Consider the following 20,817-nt stretch of genomic DNA (forward strand, 5'->3'; position numbering starts at 1 on the left):
ATGGGCTACTGCAAGCACGAGCTACTCAACACATTTCAGGGGTGAAAAAACACTGATTATAGTGTTGAGCGGAGGTGACATATAGACGTGGGTAAAATCAGGGTGTTATATTTAGGGATTGTGTAAAGGTCCTAAAAGGAATTTTACTAGAACTCAAATTTGCGACGAAGACAAACAATTTTTTTATGACTAAGTAAGGGCGTTTATGCATCGAAACATCCCTAATTATCATTACGTCAGTATTAAATTACAGTATTTATGGATATTAAAACACCAAATATTCACATTGGGCCTGCCGTAAAAATCTGTAATACTGCTTGTATAGGAAAAAAAACTTAGGCTCCTGACATCGAAAGAATTTCTCCAGAGTGGTTGGATCGCCAGAAACCTTTAAAAAATACCGCCTAGTTTATGGGAAGGTTCAAAATATTGTTTATCGGTCGTATCTAATCTCATGGAACGTTTAAATTTGGGTATTTTTTTAAATATGTAACTATTCATGATCTACACTGTATATGTTGCTTATGAGACGAAATTGAAGGCGGACCTCAAGTGGACGAAATTCTACAAAAACAGTTCAATCTGACATCCCGAACAAAAAATTTCAATTTAATTTTTTGGATTGAGCGTTTATTTTTCTAAAGCTCTGTATGTATCAGGCTCAGAAATTTAACACAGGTACCTTTTCTTATGAGGCAATTTTTCTTTTTTTTCTGGCAGAAAGTTGAAAATGTAGCCAACGTGCGTTACAATTCAGGAAACTGAAAATCTCAATGCAGAGGAAAAAAGCTCATTCGATCACAATCTTCCCTCAAAGAAATATGCTGTTTGGCAGGGCCGGATTCACCTACTTGCCGCCCATGGGCCGAATGTATTTTGCCACCCCCTTTTAATTCGTTTTGAAACTCAATAAAAACCAACAAGTGAACGTGCCAGCGGGGGAGGGGTGCATAAGACGCATTTACTCGTGTTGAGCACATTTTTTGGGAAAGCCATGTCAACACTACTAGCAAAAGTTCACAGAACTTTGCGCGAAAGTTAAGTTTTGTAAACCTATCTCTGTGTGGACAAGGCCTTCCATTCATAAGAAATGAACGAAAAAATTATGAAAGAACAAACATATATGTGGTTGAATGATTTTAACTTCCACCGCCTCGCCGTGCAGACTGCACCGTGTTTGGCGCGATGCGTGAAGTATTCCGACAGTCTTGTAGGCGCTATGCGTTTCACGCCGACCTCTGCTGAACGCACTGTGTTAGACGCAATGCGTGAAGTATTCACGCAGTCTTGTAGGCGCTATGCATCTCACGCTGACCGCACTGTGTTTGGCGTAATGCTTGAAGTATTCATGCATTCTTGTAGGCGCTATCCGTTTCACGCTGACCGCAATGACCGCACTGTGTTTGATGCAATGCGTGAAGTATTCATGCAGTCTTGTAGGCGCTAATATGTGTTACATGCCGATCGCCGCGCCGAGGGCTTCTCCTTTTCATCTCAAGTCCTCGTCATCATTTCTCTCTAAGTCGCGCCGTTTCAGGCCAAATTGCGTGTTATGTTTCTCTCTTAACTCGACTAATTAAAGGTGCTGTCTCTTGTATCAATAAGAGACGACAAAATTAGAAATTACTATACTCTCAGGAAATAAGTGATTTTGTTGCCTTTTCTCGTTTGTAATTTTTTTTTCTAAATCCGATTTTTTTTATACCTATACTTAAAAAAAATTGCAAATTTTTGCCGCCCCTTAGATTTGCCGCCATGGCCGCGGCCCATGTGGCCACCCCCTTAATCCGGCCCTGCTGTTTGGTGCAACACTTGATACGACCATTAAAACAGGTAACTGCAGACGCGTTTCGACTGGCGGGCAACTGCAGGCTCGAAACGTGTGTATTCAGTTGCCTTCCTTAATGGTCGCAACGAGTGTTGTACCAAACAGCGTATCTCTGTTAGAGGAAAGTGTGCTCGAATGAGCTTTTCCCCTGTTCATTGAGATTTAAGTTTTCTGAATCGTAACGCATGTTGGCTACATTTTCAACTTTCCTTCTGTACGACTCGTGCGTCAACCACAGTCACATTGTAATTTTGGTTTTTCGTATGATGAATTCTTCTATGTACAATCGTTACGACCGTCACAGCTATTATTTTGATCTACCAGTAAGAATAAGGGTTTGTTAAGCTTATTTATTTGTAAGAGTTATACAATTAAACCTCATTAAAAAGAAGAATGAAGAAAAACAGAGGCTCGAGTTTTCTTTCCATCGCAAAAATTGCACTTTTTTGCTCAAAATTAGCGTGACGGTTATTACACACTAACAGGTTCAATAGAAAATTTGCAGATGCCTGAAATTTGATAAATTTCACTTTCAAGTGGAAACTACTGAGAGAGCTGAACACGAGTATACCCTTGGTTCATGAATTGAACAATTAATGGTAGAATATATGACAAAATGATCTAATCTGCTGAAATACGTATGTTTAAATGGGAAATGACGTCAGGATGGTGCATTTTCTCACTTTTAAATTTATTTTTATACTATTTCCCATATCAGAAAAGAATTATAAAAAAAACTGTGAAATCAGCTCTTTAAGCACTTTCAGATGAAACAATTAAAAATTTTCATACAAATTCTCCATTGAGTAGATTTGCATTTTAAATCCTTCCAGAATCCTCTAAATTCCGGCATGACTGCTGTGTACGATATTAATTTGATAAATGATCGACGATTAGAATAGAACGGTGTTGCAGCGAGTTTTGGGCCGCAAAGCCCCAAGCGGCCGTTTTGACAAACAAAAACACCCGTGAAGGTCGTGACGTCGAAACTTCATGACAGCGTATTTTTGAAAAATTTGGGCAGTGAACACATTTTTTCGTAACCAAATACATTGTCAATTTATCTACAAGCATTTTTGGTGCAATGCAGTTTTATAACTTTTTTTTGTCCCATTAATTGTTCGGATTAGTACCTATGCTAATTTCATGCTAACAATCATGACAGTAATGGTCGTGACATTTTAATCAGTAAAAGCTGAAAATACAGCTTACTATATCGACCTACACAATTTTAGTGATCAGAATTCAAAAAACACTTATTTACATCCATACATAAAGCCGCTTTTATAGCGCCGCCTCGCGCTCTGCGACGCCCAATCGCCATTGCCCCCACACCAAAAACACTTATTTTCCCCAAGCAAAATGTGACATATTTCAACACACGTTTTGTGAATAAAATGTTCATGACTGAAATCGGACGATTTCAGCATAGAACATGCGCAAACCTATTAACAGTTGTGGGCAACACATCTGTCAATAGGTTTACACATCGGCTGTTGGTTCCGGAGAACCATCGATCTTTCAGTCAAGAGTGTGCTCGATTCGGCTAATTTCATTTCAAAAAGTTGGCACAGGTATTAAAAAGGAAATAAATAACAAAGCCCATTCATCCCTAGTATTTAAAATAAATAACTACAGAGAACGGCGAAATTCTATTCACCTACAACACCTACTTAGGTCTACGAAATTCAGAGGCAGATCCCCCGCCCACTCAGTCACTCATGACAGCTCGGGGGATTGAAACGAATGCAAATGCGGTGTTTTACGTATTCGCGCCAATTTTTAAAAAAAAGCCCGTCATTTTAAAACTTGGCGGGAAATAGAAATTTCTCGGTTGGCCTCTATGATTGGCTACAATCTAAGATGCAGTTTGATTGGCTAAAAAAACCCGCGCACGCTAGAAAGCCTAACCTAACCTCACTTCCTTCTCCTCTTAGACCGTGACGTGATATCAACATGATATTTTTAGTGAAAAGTGAAAAGTGGAAAAGTGCTCTTGAAGTGTGATTGCAATTTCAACAACTTGGCATCAATTTATCACTCGAAGAATAGCTGCCTTTTCAGTTTTTAGTTCGCCTTTTTCACACACCTCGAATTATTTTCCCGTACGACCATGAGTAACATCAAGAAACTGATCATGGGTGCAAATGGCAATATCAAGAATTCATGGAAAGCTCTCAGCCTAAAACCCATTGAAACCTCCCATCTCAAGCAGTCCTTAGTTCAGAAAGTGGAAAATATTAGGTCCAATACACAAGCAGGTGCTGCCTTGAACTCCAGAGTAATTGAAGTTATCTCTTGGTACGATAAGATTTCTGGGATGGACGAGGTTCGTAGCGCCCAGAACAAAGTCCTTGAGGCTGAGATGGAGTTCGTTGAAGCTCAGTCGAAACGAAGGGAGGCCCACAAAGAGCTTACGTCTATGCAGAGAAGCTTAAAAGATTTGCGTGAAGAAATTGACACAACTACCCGTGGTGAGAAAAGGTTTGTGAATCCTTCGAGAAACTTTGTCAGGCCAATGTCTTGCTTGTATCACCTTTTGTTTAGAGTTTTAGACAATGAACTTGACTCATGAAACATCTCCAATGAAGATCAATAAAATTTTCAGAGGAAAAATTCCAGTATCTGGAGACCTCAGACGGCAAGCTTACGGTGGATTCAGCTTTAACGCAATACATATTAGGAACGACTGATGCATTTTAAATTCTAATTGATGAGGAATTAACCTAGGAAAATTAAAATTTCAGTCTATTGATCAATCAATTAACTATTTTTGTGCCTTAAAGCATCCCCTTTTTCCAGCTTGCAGCCAATTTCAATTTATCGCCACTGATGGTCAATTGAAAACAATACTTGTGACCTTATTTTTAGATTTTGAAGATGATTCTTGGCATGATAATTCCTCCCAACGCAATATTGCTATAGACTGAAAGTCCGAGCTTTCCAAAATAAGCCATCAATGATTAGAATTTGAAGACATCAACTGTACCCTGAATGCATTATCAGACTGGTTTGGCGGCTTTGTCATTTTTGCAGCATTTAACTCATTGGTTTTTGATGGTTCAAGTGCTAACACTGTAACACAACCTGTAGTTCTAATTTTGAGTCTGTCAATTTTTTAGTGATGTAGGGAACCTATCAAACATAAGAAAGTTGGATGTTAAGGAGCAATGTGACGCAATTAATCATTACTTATCAAGGCACAAATAGTAGATGCATTCTCTGGAGACAACAAAGATAAAGCATCAACTGACAGTCTGTGGCCGTCATGTAACTGTTTAGTAAATTTATTGAAGTTATCTCAATGCTGAGTGGCCTTGCCTAGCATCTTTGAAAAGTGCTGTGTGATTGCGTTCAGCGATGACCTGCCATGACAGTCATTAGGTAATTAGGGAGAAGTTATCACATTTTCAAGAATGACCGTCAAACTTTTAACGGTCATTGGGTAACCAGCAATTGACCTGATGCCTCCAGCAGAAGCATCTAGTGATCACGCAGGTGTTATGTGCCTGTTTACATTTTTAGCACAGGACAGCAATGTAATGGAATGATGTGGCAAGTCAATCACCAATTTTTTTTTCAGTCAGATTTTTGGTGTAGGTATTCACCCTTATCGGAGCATAGAATTTCCTGAATAAATTAAATTCATTTGGGATTAGATTTGTCTTAAGTTTTTGGCATGTTCAAACTAGCATGCGATATATTGCATGACTGATTTAAACTAACAAATCTTGGCAGATATTAATTTTTTAGACCATGATAGCCTTGCATGGGCCCCGAGAATCATTATTAATCAAAAAATTGCAAAATGATAGTAGATAATGTCTAAAAAAGAAAAGTTACATTTGTAACAGAGGTCAATCACTGGATCAAATGCAACATTTATTACTAAATTTACTACGTTATTTAATTATTTGCTAACTGCAAATAATGTAATCACTGTGCCGTTTTTCCATGTGCCTTTAAATAGGAAGGAATTTGCTCAAGATCCCTTTCTTAGCAGCTACATGTTTGATGATCATTTTTTCTCCTCCCTTGTATTCACTCTTGATTTATTTTCATAGGTACCTGCTTCTTGTCACGAAAGAGCATGAAATGTTACAGGAAGAGCAAAAACTGGTGGAAAACTTCAATGATTGTGAAAATCGAGAAAGAGAAACCTTCACTATTCTATCATGTGCCGTGAAGGACTCACATGAAAAGGAAAGATCTCAAGCAATGCGAACAAAATACTGGTCTTTAATTGCCTCAGTCATGGGTACCCTTATAGGTCTAGTGGCTAGCACAATAAATGGTCACGCTAGGATGAAAGAAATCAAGAAACTTGTGAGTTTTTTTCAATTTTCTTTTTTCTATTTTTTGGTCTAATTTAGTCTCCGAGTTTATTGTATGGGTGTGTTTCCTTTTAACTTTGCTTATCACCTACCACAAAATAAGTTTTAGTAGATCAATTATATTTAAGTTTGCAAATGTTATTTACCTGAAGCTCTGGATTTTAGATTGTTTCAAACAAAATGTCAACACTATCATCGGTTGGCACCATAGAAGTTTGATTTTTTGAGCCCTTGATTTTCTACATATTGAATTAGGCATTTATTCCAATTTCCTAGAACTTTTTGCCTAAATTTTTGGGAGTGAAGCTGCAATTTCCACAGAGCTGCAATTTCCACACAATGAGTCAAGTATGATATGACTCATGTGACAAGATTATGTATTTACTTGTGTAGAATAATTGAAGTGGCCCCATTAGCTTCTGAAAAATACCCAGCGCTATTCTGACTTCTTTAACAGGTAAATGCAGCAAACAAATTCATAAATTGTGGGAATTGCAATTGCACTGGTTTTGAAATTATTTTTTTTATTTCGCTACAAAGTTGAGAATAGAGTCTGTTTGGATTTTTAGCACTAGTTTCAAGAATGACCCTCATATTTTTCATTATTAGTTTAGTCTTGCCTGAAATGATCAGATTTTTTCCCAAAAATCAAGCTCTCCCATTGAAAATTTTGTTCTCAGATATATGGTACATTATTAATTCAGTCTTATGGAAGTCAGGAACAGTATGATTCTTTACAAAAAGTCCTGAAGTATAGACCATTCAAGTAGATTGAAATAGCCTCTTGTGTGGGCTTGAACACAAAGATGTTTTTCTTCCGACAATTTTGAATGTCATTTTTGTGAGGATCGCGTATCTAATTCCCAAGCTTCTCATGGTCATCGTTCCCTTTCAAATCAATATGCTTCTCTAGCATGTGTCACTAGTCCTACTATATTGCTAATAGGTACCTTTCTAATACTGTTAGTGTAAATATCACTGATTTGCTCAACTCAATCCAATTCCAATACTGATTATATTACTTTCAGCTCTCGGATTTAAAAGTAGCCGTAATGGATCAGCCCCCACCTCCAAAGATTGGACCTGACATCATCAACTCTCTGACACCACTCTTCAAAAGCTCAGTAGCTGAAAGTGATAAAATGAAAGAAGTCGTTGCTGATTACTATGAGTCAACAAGAAATATTCTTCTAGTCAGTGTAGTCGCTATTCTCATCGCTTGTTGGTGCCGTTGAAAGAGGTTTGATCTTTGTGCCTTATTCTGATGTGATAACTTCAAACTTGCGTTCAAAAGAACATGCTTACTGCATTACTTTTTAGTATGAAGAGGATTCGGAGGTTTTTAGTTGGAAACTAAAACTATGATGGTTGATGAAATGTCTCCTTGTAGAGCCCCGTAAAAGGTACTCATAACCCATGAATTTTTGTGAAGATTTCACTCTGGGATTAAACATGTGCCTGTGCTCATACTGTTTGTGCTTTGCTTGAGTTGTAAACAATTTAGGTCAGATTAATAACTTGAATTTTCAGTCACTTGAGTTCTTCCCCCTTTGGTTTGGCACTTTCTTTCATTTGCACTAATCAATCAAAATTGCTTTTATACTCTGACATGTTCTACTTTTACATGAATGCAGAGATGTTGAATTGAATAGTAACAAAGAGGAGGTAATGCACAAACATGTGAATACTTTAGAGAAACTCCCCAAAAAGTATTCAGTGCACATTCATAGAAATTGATTTTGGCTGATGCATTTTTGCTGCTCTCACCTTCAACCATCATCAGCGACTTCCTCTTTTGTTGTCTAAATTTAATGAAGATTGGATACTGCTAGATTTCACCATTCATTCCAGCCATCTTTCAAAATTGAATAGTTTAAGACTTTTTAAGTATCTGGAGGATCACATTATTCCATCTTATATCAACCAAAACAAATCATTAAACAGCGGAATTTTTTCCTTAACAGAGCCCCCCCCCGTATGATGAATCGCAGGTGAGCACTGCACAATTGTGGACTTAAGCATGAAGCTCATGAAGCATAGTGAAAAGGCACTTCTCACATTTTTCCCAGTTTACTATCAAGTGGAGACAAATCAAACTGACATTTGTATCAGATGCTTAAAGTTCAAGAGACAAGTACAAACAAGAGAACCTCCAAGCTTCGGTTCTGGATTAGCCCTTAGACGGGTGTAAACTGTTTCCAAGCAGACTGAGGAGAATGTCCATTCTACAAAGTTTAGAAAAATTGAAGTGCAAATGAGTATGCGACCAATTTTTTAATTCATTTACCGAGTTCGTTGATGCCAATTGTTCCCTCTAAAAGAAGGGAAATGATGGGGGGAGGGGTTGCTATGCCCTGCAAATATGAGGAAAAATGAAGTGGCTGGAGGGACAGGGTGCCGGCCGCTAGGAAGTCTTCGCATGACATAGCATGAAAGACCGGTGCCCGGCTGAGGGGCGAGCGAAAAACACAACCACTACTAAAGGTGATAGCAAACGACCCTCCCCTTCAGGAAAATAATGCAGTATCTCTTCCCCAGTGAAGTTAAGAAGTGCTGTAAGGGTTGACTGCTGGCATTTATCAGGTTCTAAATATATGTAACAAAAACTGCAGAATTTTATTGGGGCGCTACTGCCGCCATAATCTGTACCATGTAAATAAAAAAAGAAACCCTTATTCCAGGGTAAAAACAGAAGTAGGTTATAATTCCCAAAAGAAAGGAACATTAAATAATAAGAACAAATAACATAAAATTACAATAGAATTATTTTACATACTTATACTTGTACATAAATAGTAAATGTTTTAAATTTATTATCCTATTATCTCATAAAGTGTACATAAGTGTTTCTTAATCAATGTTTAAAAACAGTTCTTGGGGTTTATGCTGTCTGCATCAACTCCAACTTGTATGAGTTGTATGGAGTCCAACTTTATCAGATATGATGGGTAGGCCACTCGTTTTCTACGGACCTGACAGGGCTCCGAGCTATGGTGGAGGCAACCATCGATTTAGCAGTGCCATGAGTTGGGATCCGCATGATGGTGGAGGCAACATCCATTCAGCGGTGCTGAATGGATGCTGAATTCTATTCTGAGCACACATGCTATACACATGCTTTCAAGCTTCATCTCAGCCAAAAAGCTCTCAGCGGAGCCTATCATCTCCAGAGAAAAATGTTCAGAGAGGTGGATTGGCGAGTATCGGTCAGATATGATGGGTAGGCCACTCATTTTCTACAGACCCGACAGGGCTCCAGCTATGGTGGAAGCAACCATCCATTCAGCGGTGCCACGGGTTGATGCTGAATTCTATTCTGAGCATTATGATTTCCATTGATGAAACATGCCCCTTTAAGCATCACAGACTGACACATGCTTTCATGCTTCATCTCAGCCAAAAAGCTCTCAGCGGAGCCTGTCATCTCCAGAGAAAAATGTTCAGAGAGGTGGATTGGCGAGTATCCGTCAGATATGATGGGTAGGCCACTCGTTTTCTACGGACCCGACAGGGCTCCAAGCTATGGTGGAAGCAACCATCCATTCAGCTGTGCCACGAGTTGATGCTGAATTCTATTCTGCGCACACATGCTTTCATGCTTCATCTCAGCCAAAAGCTCTCAGCGGAGCCTGTCATCTCCAGAGAAAACACTGCTTTCATGCTTCATTCAGCAAAAAGCTCAGCGGAGCCTGTCATCTCCAGAGAAAATGTCAGAGAGGTGGATTGCGAGTATCCGCAGATATGATGGGTAGGCCACTCGTTTTCTACGGACCCGACAGGGCTCCGAGCTATGGTGGAAGCAACCATCCATTCAGCGGTGCCACGAGTTGATGCTGAATTCTATTCTGAGCACACATGCTATACACATGCTTTCATGCTTCATCTCAGCCTAAAGCTCTCAGCGGAGCCTGTCATCTCCAGAGAAAAATGTTCAGAGAGGTGGATTGGCGAGTATCCGTCAGATATGATGGGTAGGCCACTCGTTTTCTACGGACCCGACAGGGCTCCGAGCTATGGTGGAAGCAACCATCCATTCAGCGGTGCCACGGGTTGATGCTGAATTCTATTCTGAGCATTATGATTTCCATTGATGAAACATGCCCCTTTAAGCATCACAGACTGACACATGCTTTCATGCTTCATCTCAGCCAAAAAGCTCTCAGCGAACAGGGTTGCCAGCGACCGGGAAAACCGGGAAAAGTCAGGGAAAAAAATCAACCGGGAAAAGTCAGGGAATTTCGATGTTGGTCAGGGATTTTTCTGATTTTTCGTGGAATTAGGCGCGGGCGGTTTCGGGCTCGCGTTGCGGGATCAACTGACTCATTTTCACTTTAACAGACTGCGTCAGATCCATACTTAAAAGTCAGGGAAAAATATTGGAAAGTCAGGGAAAAGTCAGGGAATGGAAAAAAATAATTTGGCTGGCAACCCTGAGCGAAGCCTGTCATCTCCAGAGAAAAATGTTCAGAGGGGTGGATTGGCGAGTATCCGTCAGGTATGATCGGTAGGCCACTTGTTTTCTACGGACCCGACAGGGCTTCGAGCTATGGCGGAGGCAACCATCCATTTAGCTTTGCTACGAGTTGATGCTGAATTCTATTTTGAGCATTATGACCTCCATTGATGAAAAATGCCTTTTCAAGCAACAAAAACTTACTTGTGCTGATTGATTTAGATGAGGAAAACCAGAATCTACCAATCTTTGGTATAAATGAAGTCGCCAATGATGATTGGAGTCAAAAGCAGCTATATAATTCCAGCCAAAATTAAATTTCATTTGTTGGTTTCATAATTGAAGTTTTTAAGGGAGAATTCACAGGATTTGTTATTATCATTGACAAGATCGTCAATATCTTTAACAATGAACAATAACCTCTTAATTTTAAGTCCAGTCAGAGTATTCTCGATACTTTTAATTTTTAATGAATATATTTTTAAGCACCAAACCAAAGGTTAGTAAACTCATGTGATGGATAATTTTGCCAAAATTTTTGATACCGATCCAGTATATGGTGGTCTGTAGATTATCAAACCTAGAAATAACAGTGAAACTGCTAAAACACATATCTCGTCTCTGGTTTTTAAAAATCTTCGTTCTGATGTATGTAGTTTTTTGAATAGAAGGATGAACAAAGATCGTGGTTTGAAATTTTTAGTGAATATTCTTCACCCAGGGAAGAAAAATTGCCGCGGTTCTCTGGAAATACTTTGTTGAATGCTTATCTAATAAGAAAATAGAGTATGACAGGAAGGCTGCAATGTTGCAAACCGAGATAAGAGTTTCTGCAGTCTTGCTGTTTTACCTGGCTAACTGTGATTGTTGTGCTATTAAGGTAAAATTTACTTTTTCAATTGTGCATGCAAAGTTTTGCCCTTATCATGTCTCTGTGACAATTTTGCCATGAATTAACACAAAATATTGTTCTCAATGAGGATTTTGTGAAAATACTCAAATCTGTAGGTAGTTCTTGCCCTCACAGAAGTGTCTGACATTTTAAACCAACCGAAAATTTAAATCATCTCTCCTTGCACTGAAGTAGGTTATACATATTAGCAGTATTATGCAAATAATACTTTACACTGAGTGTATTTTGAATATCAAAAATGGGACATACTAAATTCACGACTGATAGATATACAACACGAACAACATTGAGAAAAAAAAGTTTGAAAAAAAAGTTCACTGTACACTGAGTTTCTAAAGACTTTTGCTAAGAGAGATTTGTGTGATCAAAACTCTGTTTAAAAATAATGAGAAGGATTGATCTCTCATTAGATTTTACTGGCAGATTGTAGGGCCCAAGATTTAGATGCCTCCTCAGGGCCGGCAATGTTAACAAAGCATTATCTTTAAAAAATGTCATGTCGCTGTGACAATTTTGCCATGAATTAACACAAAATATTGTTCTCAATGAGTTTTTTGTGAAAATACTCAAATCTGTAGTTCTTGCCATCACAGAAATACATTAAAAGGGGATTTGCATGATTCGTCTTTTTGGAGCCCAAAAACTAATCTCAGGGCTTTCTTTGGATTTTTAAAAATCTTATCAATGTTCTTTTTACTGCAGGAAGTCCTACTGGCTAGGCAGTATGACAGTATAGGGCAGTATATGGTACATAATAAGAGCATGGTACACTGCCAACATTATTCTAGTAACACAAAACTTTGAAAGGGATCTTAAGACAGATGATGATGCATTTAACCTGCCACTTAAAGCTTTAATGTGAGGTTTAAAGGTAATTTTATTATCCATAAGGAGACCTAGATACTTGAGTAGATCTACCCTGTTGATTTCATGATTGTCGATAAAGATATTAAACGTAGCTAATTTTCAGTTGCATAACATATAATTTGTTTTACAAAGGTTCATATTGAGAAGGTTTATTGCACACCACTGAGCAAATAAATTTAATACAATGTAAGCCTCAACCTCCAAATCATTTAGGTCCTTATTACTCAGAATCAGTAGCATATCGTTGGCAAACTGGATTATTTTGAGAAGAGAAATAATTAAGTCCAATGGTTTTTTAGTAATGTAAGGGGCTACGTCATTTATGAAAAGCAGAAAAATCAAAGGTTGATCTCCATACTCTTCATTTAGAAGTTCTTCCATCAATCCCTTCAAAGACGTCAACGACAGGAATCCTAATTTTGTAGAATTGCTCCTTCTCTGACCTTAGAAGGTGAAACACCCAGCTGCTGCGAAGGCGAAGATTTAGTGCAGCATTTTTCGGTAGTGATCTGATTGGTCGTTGCTGCGTAACACTTTCAGTTCAGATTTCAAAATTTCCCTGGACCTAGGATTGTATTTATCTCTCATTGAGTTCGACAACATCCTCTTTCTTATTTACTGTCCTATCACTGTCCTGTTATCACAGCATTATACAAAGCTGCGGAAAAGAAGTTGGGCCCTGGGCCTTTTTGAATTACAGACATTGCCATGATTCTGCCAACCAATTCATAGTCATTGCACGTTCCAATGGCCGCCGGGCCGTAATAATTCAAGTGCTTTTCATCATCGGACCCCGTAAGTGGAATAAAGTTGAGCGCCAAGCTCAGTCCTCTGGACAAAGGGACGGACTGAAACCACTTTAGGGACCCTGGGGGGGATACCCTACAGTTTAACCAAAAACTTGTGTTCCTCTGCAGTAAGGAGAAACATGGGGGGGGGGGGGGCGTTCCACCAGTCAAGGTTATAGTAAAAGGAGCCCTTGACAACTCCAAATAGGATATTGCAAACTAAAACTAGCATTAACAAGGTTTGAACACGAGGAGACCCAAGAGCAGAATTATACGGGTATATGTTTGTTTAGGAGGGCAAACCTGTCCTGAGAATTTTGGATTTGAGATATTTTTCCGCTCCTGCCGCCAAACGGGTGTTGATGTTCCAAGATTGGAGGGGGAGTGTAGATGTAGCCGAAAGAATGGTAAACGGATGCCAAACACAGAAGTAATAACAGGGGCCACTCAAATTTATTTAATTTAGAAAAATAGGAAAAAAATTAAAAAGAAAACACATAAATAGGGCTCGAAAAACTTATTCAAACATTCACAAAAATCTCACAACTCCGAGCGTAAATTGGAAATTTTAGGACACTCAAAAGGAAAACAAACGAAAACGAACACAAGATAAACCGATCAAGAACTCAAAGAACACGATTACTCAACCAACCGAGTCGGCACTGTCGAAACTACGGGAGGGACTGGGCTATCGCCTCTGACACCCTCCTCACTCGAGAAAACACGACTGACTTCAGAAGTGATGTTCAGACGCTACCCTGGGCCAGAGATGCCAGGGAAGCGTCGGTTCCCATGGGAAAGTACTGGGGGAAATTCTGAAGCAGCAAAAATTCAGACTCCAAACCACGCTTTCCAAGAATTGCCGGACGGACAGTGTATGAGCCACAGCCAAATTCATCAGAGTCCCGCAAAATTCTCAGAGATTCTCTCCGGAACAGTGCGGGCCCCTGACCGATTTGGCAGCTTCGCATGTCTGCCGGAAACCGATGGAATCGTGGCTGGGCAGTTTTCTCAAAACGCAAGAAAATGCAAGACAAGCGGCTGGAACGCATCCGCCAGACAGGTCCCGTCGACGTCCCATCTCCCAGTTTCCTTCGCTTGCGCGAGAAAATGTTCGCGGCGCTGCTCGAGGTAAACTTTGAATCCCGGAGAAATTCAAAGCTTCTCCCGGGCCGCGCCGCGAAATGAGGGCTAAGGATTAGTGGGCCCAAAGGCAAAATGACCGTTTCAGGTTCCGCCCTGCACACGGAAAAGGACCAGGGACCCCCCTGGTCTAGGCTCCTGGTTGACAGATCTTGAACTAGGGAAACTGGGAGATGTGACGTCGGCAGAGCCGGTGGCAATGACCCAGTCAGCTGAGGTAATCTGACATCGCCGACTCAGCCGTTCGCGAGATCGGCCTTGCAGACTCGGTGATGGAGTCAGCATTTGTATGTGCAGTATAGTGGCGCTGCGTCCTTGGGTGTAATCTTACAATCTAAACTGAAATCTTATATACATGGTGTTTTACTGAAACACCGTTTTACTATGCTAAATGATCATCTGAAAGGGAAATGTGTTTGTGGCTAATCCCTTCTGGTCCCTCTGAAACCAGCTGCTCCAAGAATGATTTCTCTGCGTAGGGGGGATTGAACAATCGTGGTACCCTACGGTTGGTACTGTTGGTAGCTCGTTGAGTTGATCGGGAAGTTGGGCCGGGAGGAAAACGTTCGTTTATGGGTCTCCTGCCTTACTTGATTTTTCGGTGGAATCGTTGCCATGCCAAGATGAGTTGGTAGAGATGGGAACGGAAACTTTTGAAGCATCTGCATGATGCGCAACTTAGGAAACGGGATATATGGTCTGAACTTTCCGGCAGCTTCGCAGGGATGCTCCCAGGGTGGGTGCGAAGTCGAGCCATAGGCACTTCGTTATCGCTGTGGTGTGGTTTCTCGCTGAGGAGCCGGTGCCGTGAGCCGAGTATTCGTGAGACTTGCAGCTATCCTGCTTGAAAGGTCCTCCGCCTGACCATTGTGCTGTGGTGAAGGGGCGCTGTGGGGCTGAACGACGGGGTCTTCACGTAGACTTCGTCTTAAATGAGATCAGTTTCTTCCACCAGAACCTCCGCGACTTTGACAGCCAGCATGCAGGACATACATTTTCCATCGGGCTACCTTGGATGTCTTCTTAGTCGCCCTGCCGTTGCGAGGCGGGCGTTAAACGTCGAGAGTGGGGTTGGCGAAGGTGACTTAGGTTGAGCTTAGCCACGATCCTTAGCAGCGTTATGGAGTGCCGAACTCATTCCCTGCGCCAGAAGTTGCAGACCGTCCCTGTGTTCCTGATTGCTTGAAGCTTTGCCTTCCCTTGACTGCACCTCGTACTGGTTCTTGGTTCAGAGTCTGGTTAAAGGGTGGCCAGTAGGGCTCAATTTTTTTTTTTGGGGGGGGGGGTTTACACTTTACCTAATTAATTCTAAACATTTTTAAACAACTCAATTCATCGGGATAAAACGGTAACTTTTCCGTAAACACTGGAACCCGATAAGGATAACGCTTTCTACTTTTTAATTCTAAACATTATTTAGAAACTACTTTAGGGTGTGGCGCCCTGGAAAATATTCGATTAGGTTTACAGTTAAATGAAAAACTACGGTGAATTTATCATGGATTCATCTAACTTAAATATTTACAATTAATTTTACACTTGTTGGTATTTAACTTCCCTTCAATATGACTTGTAAAGAAATCTTCAACATCTCACAAATTCTATGCGGTTTACTCCAAAATATTTAATATTCGATAAGGAGGGGGTAAAAAAAATTGTCTTACAAGATAATTTGATTAATTAAAAATTTACTGACTTCTGTTGTCATTCGATTCTACTAACTCTAACTTAGTCTACTTAGCTCTTGCTTGATTTCTTTTAAGAAAATTTAGTGTGTGGGGGCGTAACCACATCTTACAACTTCTAATTAATAATAAAATAGAAACAAACATTTTAAACATTTCCAACGCTCACAAACGTGGCAAACGTACTTGCGTTTTTCTTTAGAATAATAAAAATTTCCTGGAATGATGGAACTAAATGATGGTCTTATTGAACTAAATTTTTACAAAATCTCCTGTAGACTCGTTCTTCCAGTGGTTATCTGAATGGAGTGGCAAATTGTGGCAAAAATGACACGATAATATATGTCCAAAGCTTCATATCTGGATTGCAGTGTTTCAAAATGTGCGTGCTTACTTTGATTTCACAAAGGAAAACAAACTGACATCATCATCTGAAATTTTTACACAATGTTTTTAGGAAGGCACAGAAAAATCAGATGAAAGTTCGAGGAAAAATGTTTACTTGTTTTCCTATAAGGACAAAAAATATGTTGCAAAGTCTCCTACTTACGCAAACCGAGATCCGTGATTTGAAGCATACACCATCAATATAGGACAATTCAGATAAGAAGAAAGCAAGAAGCAATAAAAATACAGATAGACTTACTTATATTTTCAGGGCTGCAGATGGCAGATACATGGGATCTTTCAGACCCCGGTCTTGAATTCACTAACTTATTGTTCTTAAGACTATTGTCAGCTGCTGATCTCTTACTTTTAAGCTCTGCAAGAGAAAGGAAACAAAAACTGCATTAACCAAGGATTGAGGACCAGAAAAGAGAATTAATTCACTACTCATTCAGATTACTCCAGGATAGTACAGAATAAAAAAGAGTCTTATGGTTAGAAGAAAACTTATTAGATCAAACATTCCTTGGAATGCTACTTCCGAACATGATGTTCACAGTATGCTTGAAACTGCAGCTGCCTTCTTTTGTTACACCTTGGACTTACTTTAAAAAAATTAAATATTTCGGGTTCATAATTAATAAAAGAATGTGGAAAATAGGCTGTCCATTTAAAATACCACCTTTTTTTCCTATAAAATCTCTAAATCTTTAGGTCATACAGGAATTTACATTAGGGGCGTGGGGGGGTGGGGGCTCTTATAATTACGAGGATTTATACATGAAAAAAGGCTGTGGATACCGATAAAAATTAATAATGACTTGAAGGCAGAGAGCGGTGTATTGTTCCTAGTCCCTAGCAAAAGTGCACACTTACCATAGGTTTTTGTGATAAATTTCTTATTAACATGAGGCGAGTTTGGTGACAGAACAGATGTGGCTGTAGAAGAAACAGCGAAGGTTGCATTCTCGTTACATGAGTTACTTGATACCTCATGCAGGGTCCAGTTAAACAGGTCAGCACTTGGTATGGCATCCTACAGACACTCGAGAAAAGAGGAGAGGGGGTTTTATCACCTTTCGTCGCAGCTATACGACGAAGTGCTTTTCTAGCGTAGTCTAACCTACTATAGTTGTAAACAAAGCCGAATTTAGCTAACTCTACTTCTACCCGTTTTTGAGTAAAAAGAGATATATCCTTTGGATACCCTTCTTCGTCGTATGTCACCGGAGGAAGGGAAGGATTTCTTGCTAAAACATCAGCCTCATAAGATGTGTCTGACCCATACACTGACGAAAAAATGCGAACTACACAATGCTTGGATGCTCTCACCGTTCGTTTTAATCTGTCTCCAATATACTCCTTGACTTCAGCAGGAGGTAATTTTTTTAACAAGTCTATCACGGTTTCACTTCGCACATGTGTGTCGATTACAATCAACTGTTTCTCTCTTAGTAAGGGAAGAATTTCAGCATAATCTACCCTGATCGACTCGGTGTTAATAAATATATTTAAGGTATGCATTCCACATGATTAGAAAATGAAATAGGCGATAGTAAGTGAAATAATAAAAAAAAATTTAAATTAAATTAAAAATTACTGCTGATCTGACCCAGACACACACAAAATGAACTCAGGCATTTCAGTAATAGGCAAGAAGGCGATTTAACACTCGCTCGGTTCACAAAAAAAAAATTTAACACAAACCCAAAACGAGAGAACGAAACAAGAAACAACAAGAAAATTACTTTGACCTTATAAAAATATAAAAATGAAACATGATACTGCATCCAATTGAAAAAAACGCAATCCTGAAAAGACAAGAAAATTCCCTGGTTTCTCCCAAATACATTTGACCTGTAAAGAAAAACGATCAAAAACGAAAAGAAAAAAAATTAAAAGAAAGACAGAAAAATCAACTATATAATTCCTTTCTTGAGTCTACGCAACCTCGGAAACACAAAATTAAATTTTCTCAGCTTCTCCCGGGCCGCGCCGCGAAATGAGGGCTAAGAATTAGTGGGCACAAAGGCAAAATGACCGTTTCAATCCTTTAAATACTTGAAGACGCACACAAAAAAATTTCGGCTCAAAGCTCCTAGGTCTATGCCTCTTTCTTCTGGAGCCAAAGTGGGATCGGACAGATCAGACAGTGTCAGGGCAGATGGTCTCAGGTCAGGTCTCTGTCAATCAAAGTGTATCCTTCTGGCTCTACATGTGGTGCATACTGTATAAAGTAATCACAAATAGAGGCTCCGTTTTCTATAAAAAACTGAAGTTGCAATTCATAGGTTTTTTCATTGACTTCTGTTACTTTGGCCCAAGGAGCAGTGTTACTTTCCATCCACTGTCTGTCGTTTGCTAAATCTGGGTCAACTTCAATGTTGGCCTAGGGTATCTGGCGTTGCGAGTTCCAAGCTGGCCTAATCTCATAATCTTTGTGCTCCTCGCACTCATAACTAGGTTTTCATTGCTGGTATGCAGAAAACTGTAAAAATCAGCAACTTCAAACACTTCACTAGATTCTAGTTTACCTACCTTTCAAAATTGTTTTACCATTTTTCAATATTTTGACACCTCTCTTGTCAAAGAAAACTTTTTCATCTTTCTCCATAATTAAACTTGGGGACAGTAGATTTTCCTGTAACTCCGGGTAGTATAAAACCTTTGAGAATTCTCAGTCTTTTGCACTATCCTATCAATTAAACAGTTAGGGGTAGGAATATTTATTTGAACTAATTTGTCCACGAATTGCAGTTTTGTGCCTTTGCTATCAAGGTGGTTGTTCAGGCAGAGATCACGCAATTCATTTATCTTGAGTTTCAGCAAATTTGGTGATTTAGTATGATCCATGATTTTGAGGTTAGGATTAGGGCACGCACATGTATAGAACCAGAAAATTGAAAGAAAACTGAAGAAAAAACAAATTTAACTCGTTTGATTTTGCGAAAGAAACAAATACTTTTACTAATAGTGAGCTAATCACGGCTAAGACATAAAACATGAGAATCTCGGGAACACCCAAGAAAAAAGTTGAAGGGATCAGTGAAGTATGTTACGACCCCCCCCCCCCTTCCGTTCGCCTGAAAAAGACGACTTACTTTGTCTAGAATGTCGAATGGAGAATGTTGATTCATTGATTAAGTTGTTCATTATTTTAGTCATCTATTTTTGTATTCATTTTTTGTTGGCTTTTTTAAGATATGTACTTTTTGTGATTATATGAGTTCTTATTATTGTTCAAATATATGAATTATATGGAATAAAACTTTTGTGATAGAGTATACAAAGTATTCTTTCAATTCTCAGAAATCATCCTTACTTGAACTGAATCTCTTGCCTGGAATTGAAATCCCCAAAATTATTCATATTTACAATGTTTTAGAACATAGCAGTATTACTGGTTTGGTCACCTTCCTGAAGTCATAGTCAAACAAACTGTAGAGATAAAGTTGGCAGTTTCAAGGTTGACTTATGAGCTAAAAATTACTTTCTGTTCCAAAGTCCACATATTCTAAGCCAATTATGCTAAGGTATTCACTTCGAAATCGTCGTGCAGAATTTGATTCCCACAAAGGCACAGCCGCTCATAATGCAAGACAAGGCACGCATTGCTGCAGCCAAGCTCAGAAGCGGAGTTCAAATATACCATAGTCAGAAATGACACCCTCAAGATATTTGATGTTGCATTATCCGATTAAATTTTGAATTCCATGGCTTTTAACAAGCTCTACAGAAGAGCTTCATGCCAAAAGTTTTGATTCTTGGTAGAATTGCTACCCAAGTAGCACACACAGTGCAATGAATGTCTTCACATAAAATTTCGCTTTGACGCTCTAATATGGAAATTTTTTTTATACATCTCACTTCCTCATTGAGTGTCAATTTTAAATGATCAACAAGATGAGCTCAATTTACTAGAATGATAGGTAATGTGTAATGCTAACAAAATTTGCAATTATTTTCAAGTTTATTCCAATAAAATTCAATGAGAGGTGTCCCTTCAATAGATTGATAGGCAACGTAACCAACACTCCAATGTAATGGAAATAATTTTACTATGCAATTGCAATTTACTGCATTCTTTGCTACTTCAGCATGAACCTGGATCCATTTTTGAGACCGAAACTTGTGAATTGTGAATATCTCCTAAATTAACGGTTAGAGAGAGAAACATCAATGGCTTTTTCAGTTAGCGATACTTTGCCACTTGCGCAATCCTGCAGACTTGTGGAGCTTGTTGGACTGAAAAATCGGACTCAGCAGGTCATTTCCAAAGGAACTGGCTCGGTTTCAGCACAATCGGAGGACGTTTGATTTTGATGCTAAAAAGTCAGTCCATTTAACGTCTATCTTCCAAGGAAAATAAATGAAAAAATGACATGGTGTCATCAAGGATTTTAAAATTACAAACCACAA

General features: G+C 39.2%; 2 protein-coding genes across 2 annotated transcripts; one reads left to right on the forward strand and one right to left on the reverse strand.

Annotated features, from left to right (window-relative positions):
• Positions 1–3,755: 3,755 nt before the first annotated feature.
• On the forward strand, positions 3,756–8,880 carry LOC109042283 (mitochondrial potassium channel). Its single transcript, XM_019058941.2, has 3 exons — positions 3,756–4,312; positions 5,893–6,154; positions 7,191–8,880. The coding sequence occupies exons 1-3, from the start codon at positions 3,942–3,944 to the stop codon at positions 7,395–7,397; spliced, it is 840 nt and encodes a 279-aa protein (XP_018914486.1). The 5' UTR covers positions 3,756–3,941; the 3' UTR covers positions 7,398–8,880.
• Positions 8,881–13,256: 4,376 nt separating this feature from the next.
• On the reverse strand, positions 13,257–20,689 carry LOC140223819 (uncharacterized). The gene is made up of 2 exons (XM_072305064.1): positions 17,275–20,689; positions 13,257–16,774 (listed from the first exon to the last, which is right to left on the reverse strand). The coding sequence occupies exons 1-2, from the start codon at positions 17,920–17,922 to the stop codon at positions 16,721–16,723; spliced, it is 702 nt and encodes a 233-aa protein (XP_072161165.1). The 5' UTR covers positions 17,923–20,689; the 3' UTR covers positions 13,257–16,720.
• Between the last annotated feature and the right edge of the window lie 128 nt (positions 20,690–20,817).

Source organism: Bemisia tabaci, chromosome 10, assembly GCF_918797505.1.
Source record: "Bemisia tabaci chromosome 10, PGI_BMITA_v3".
In the NCBI taxonomy this organism is placed as follows: Eukaryota; Metazoa; Arthropoda; class Insecta; order Hemiptera; family Aleyrodidae; genus Bemisia; species Bemisia tabaci.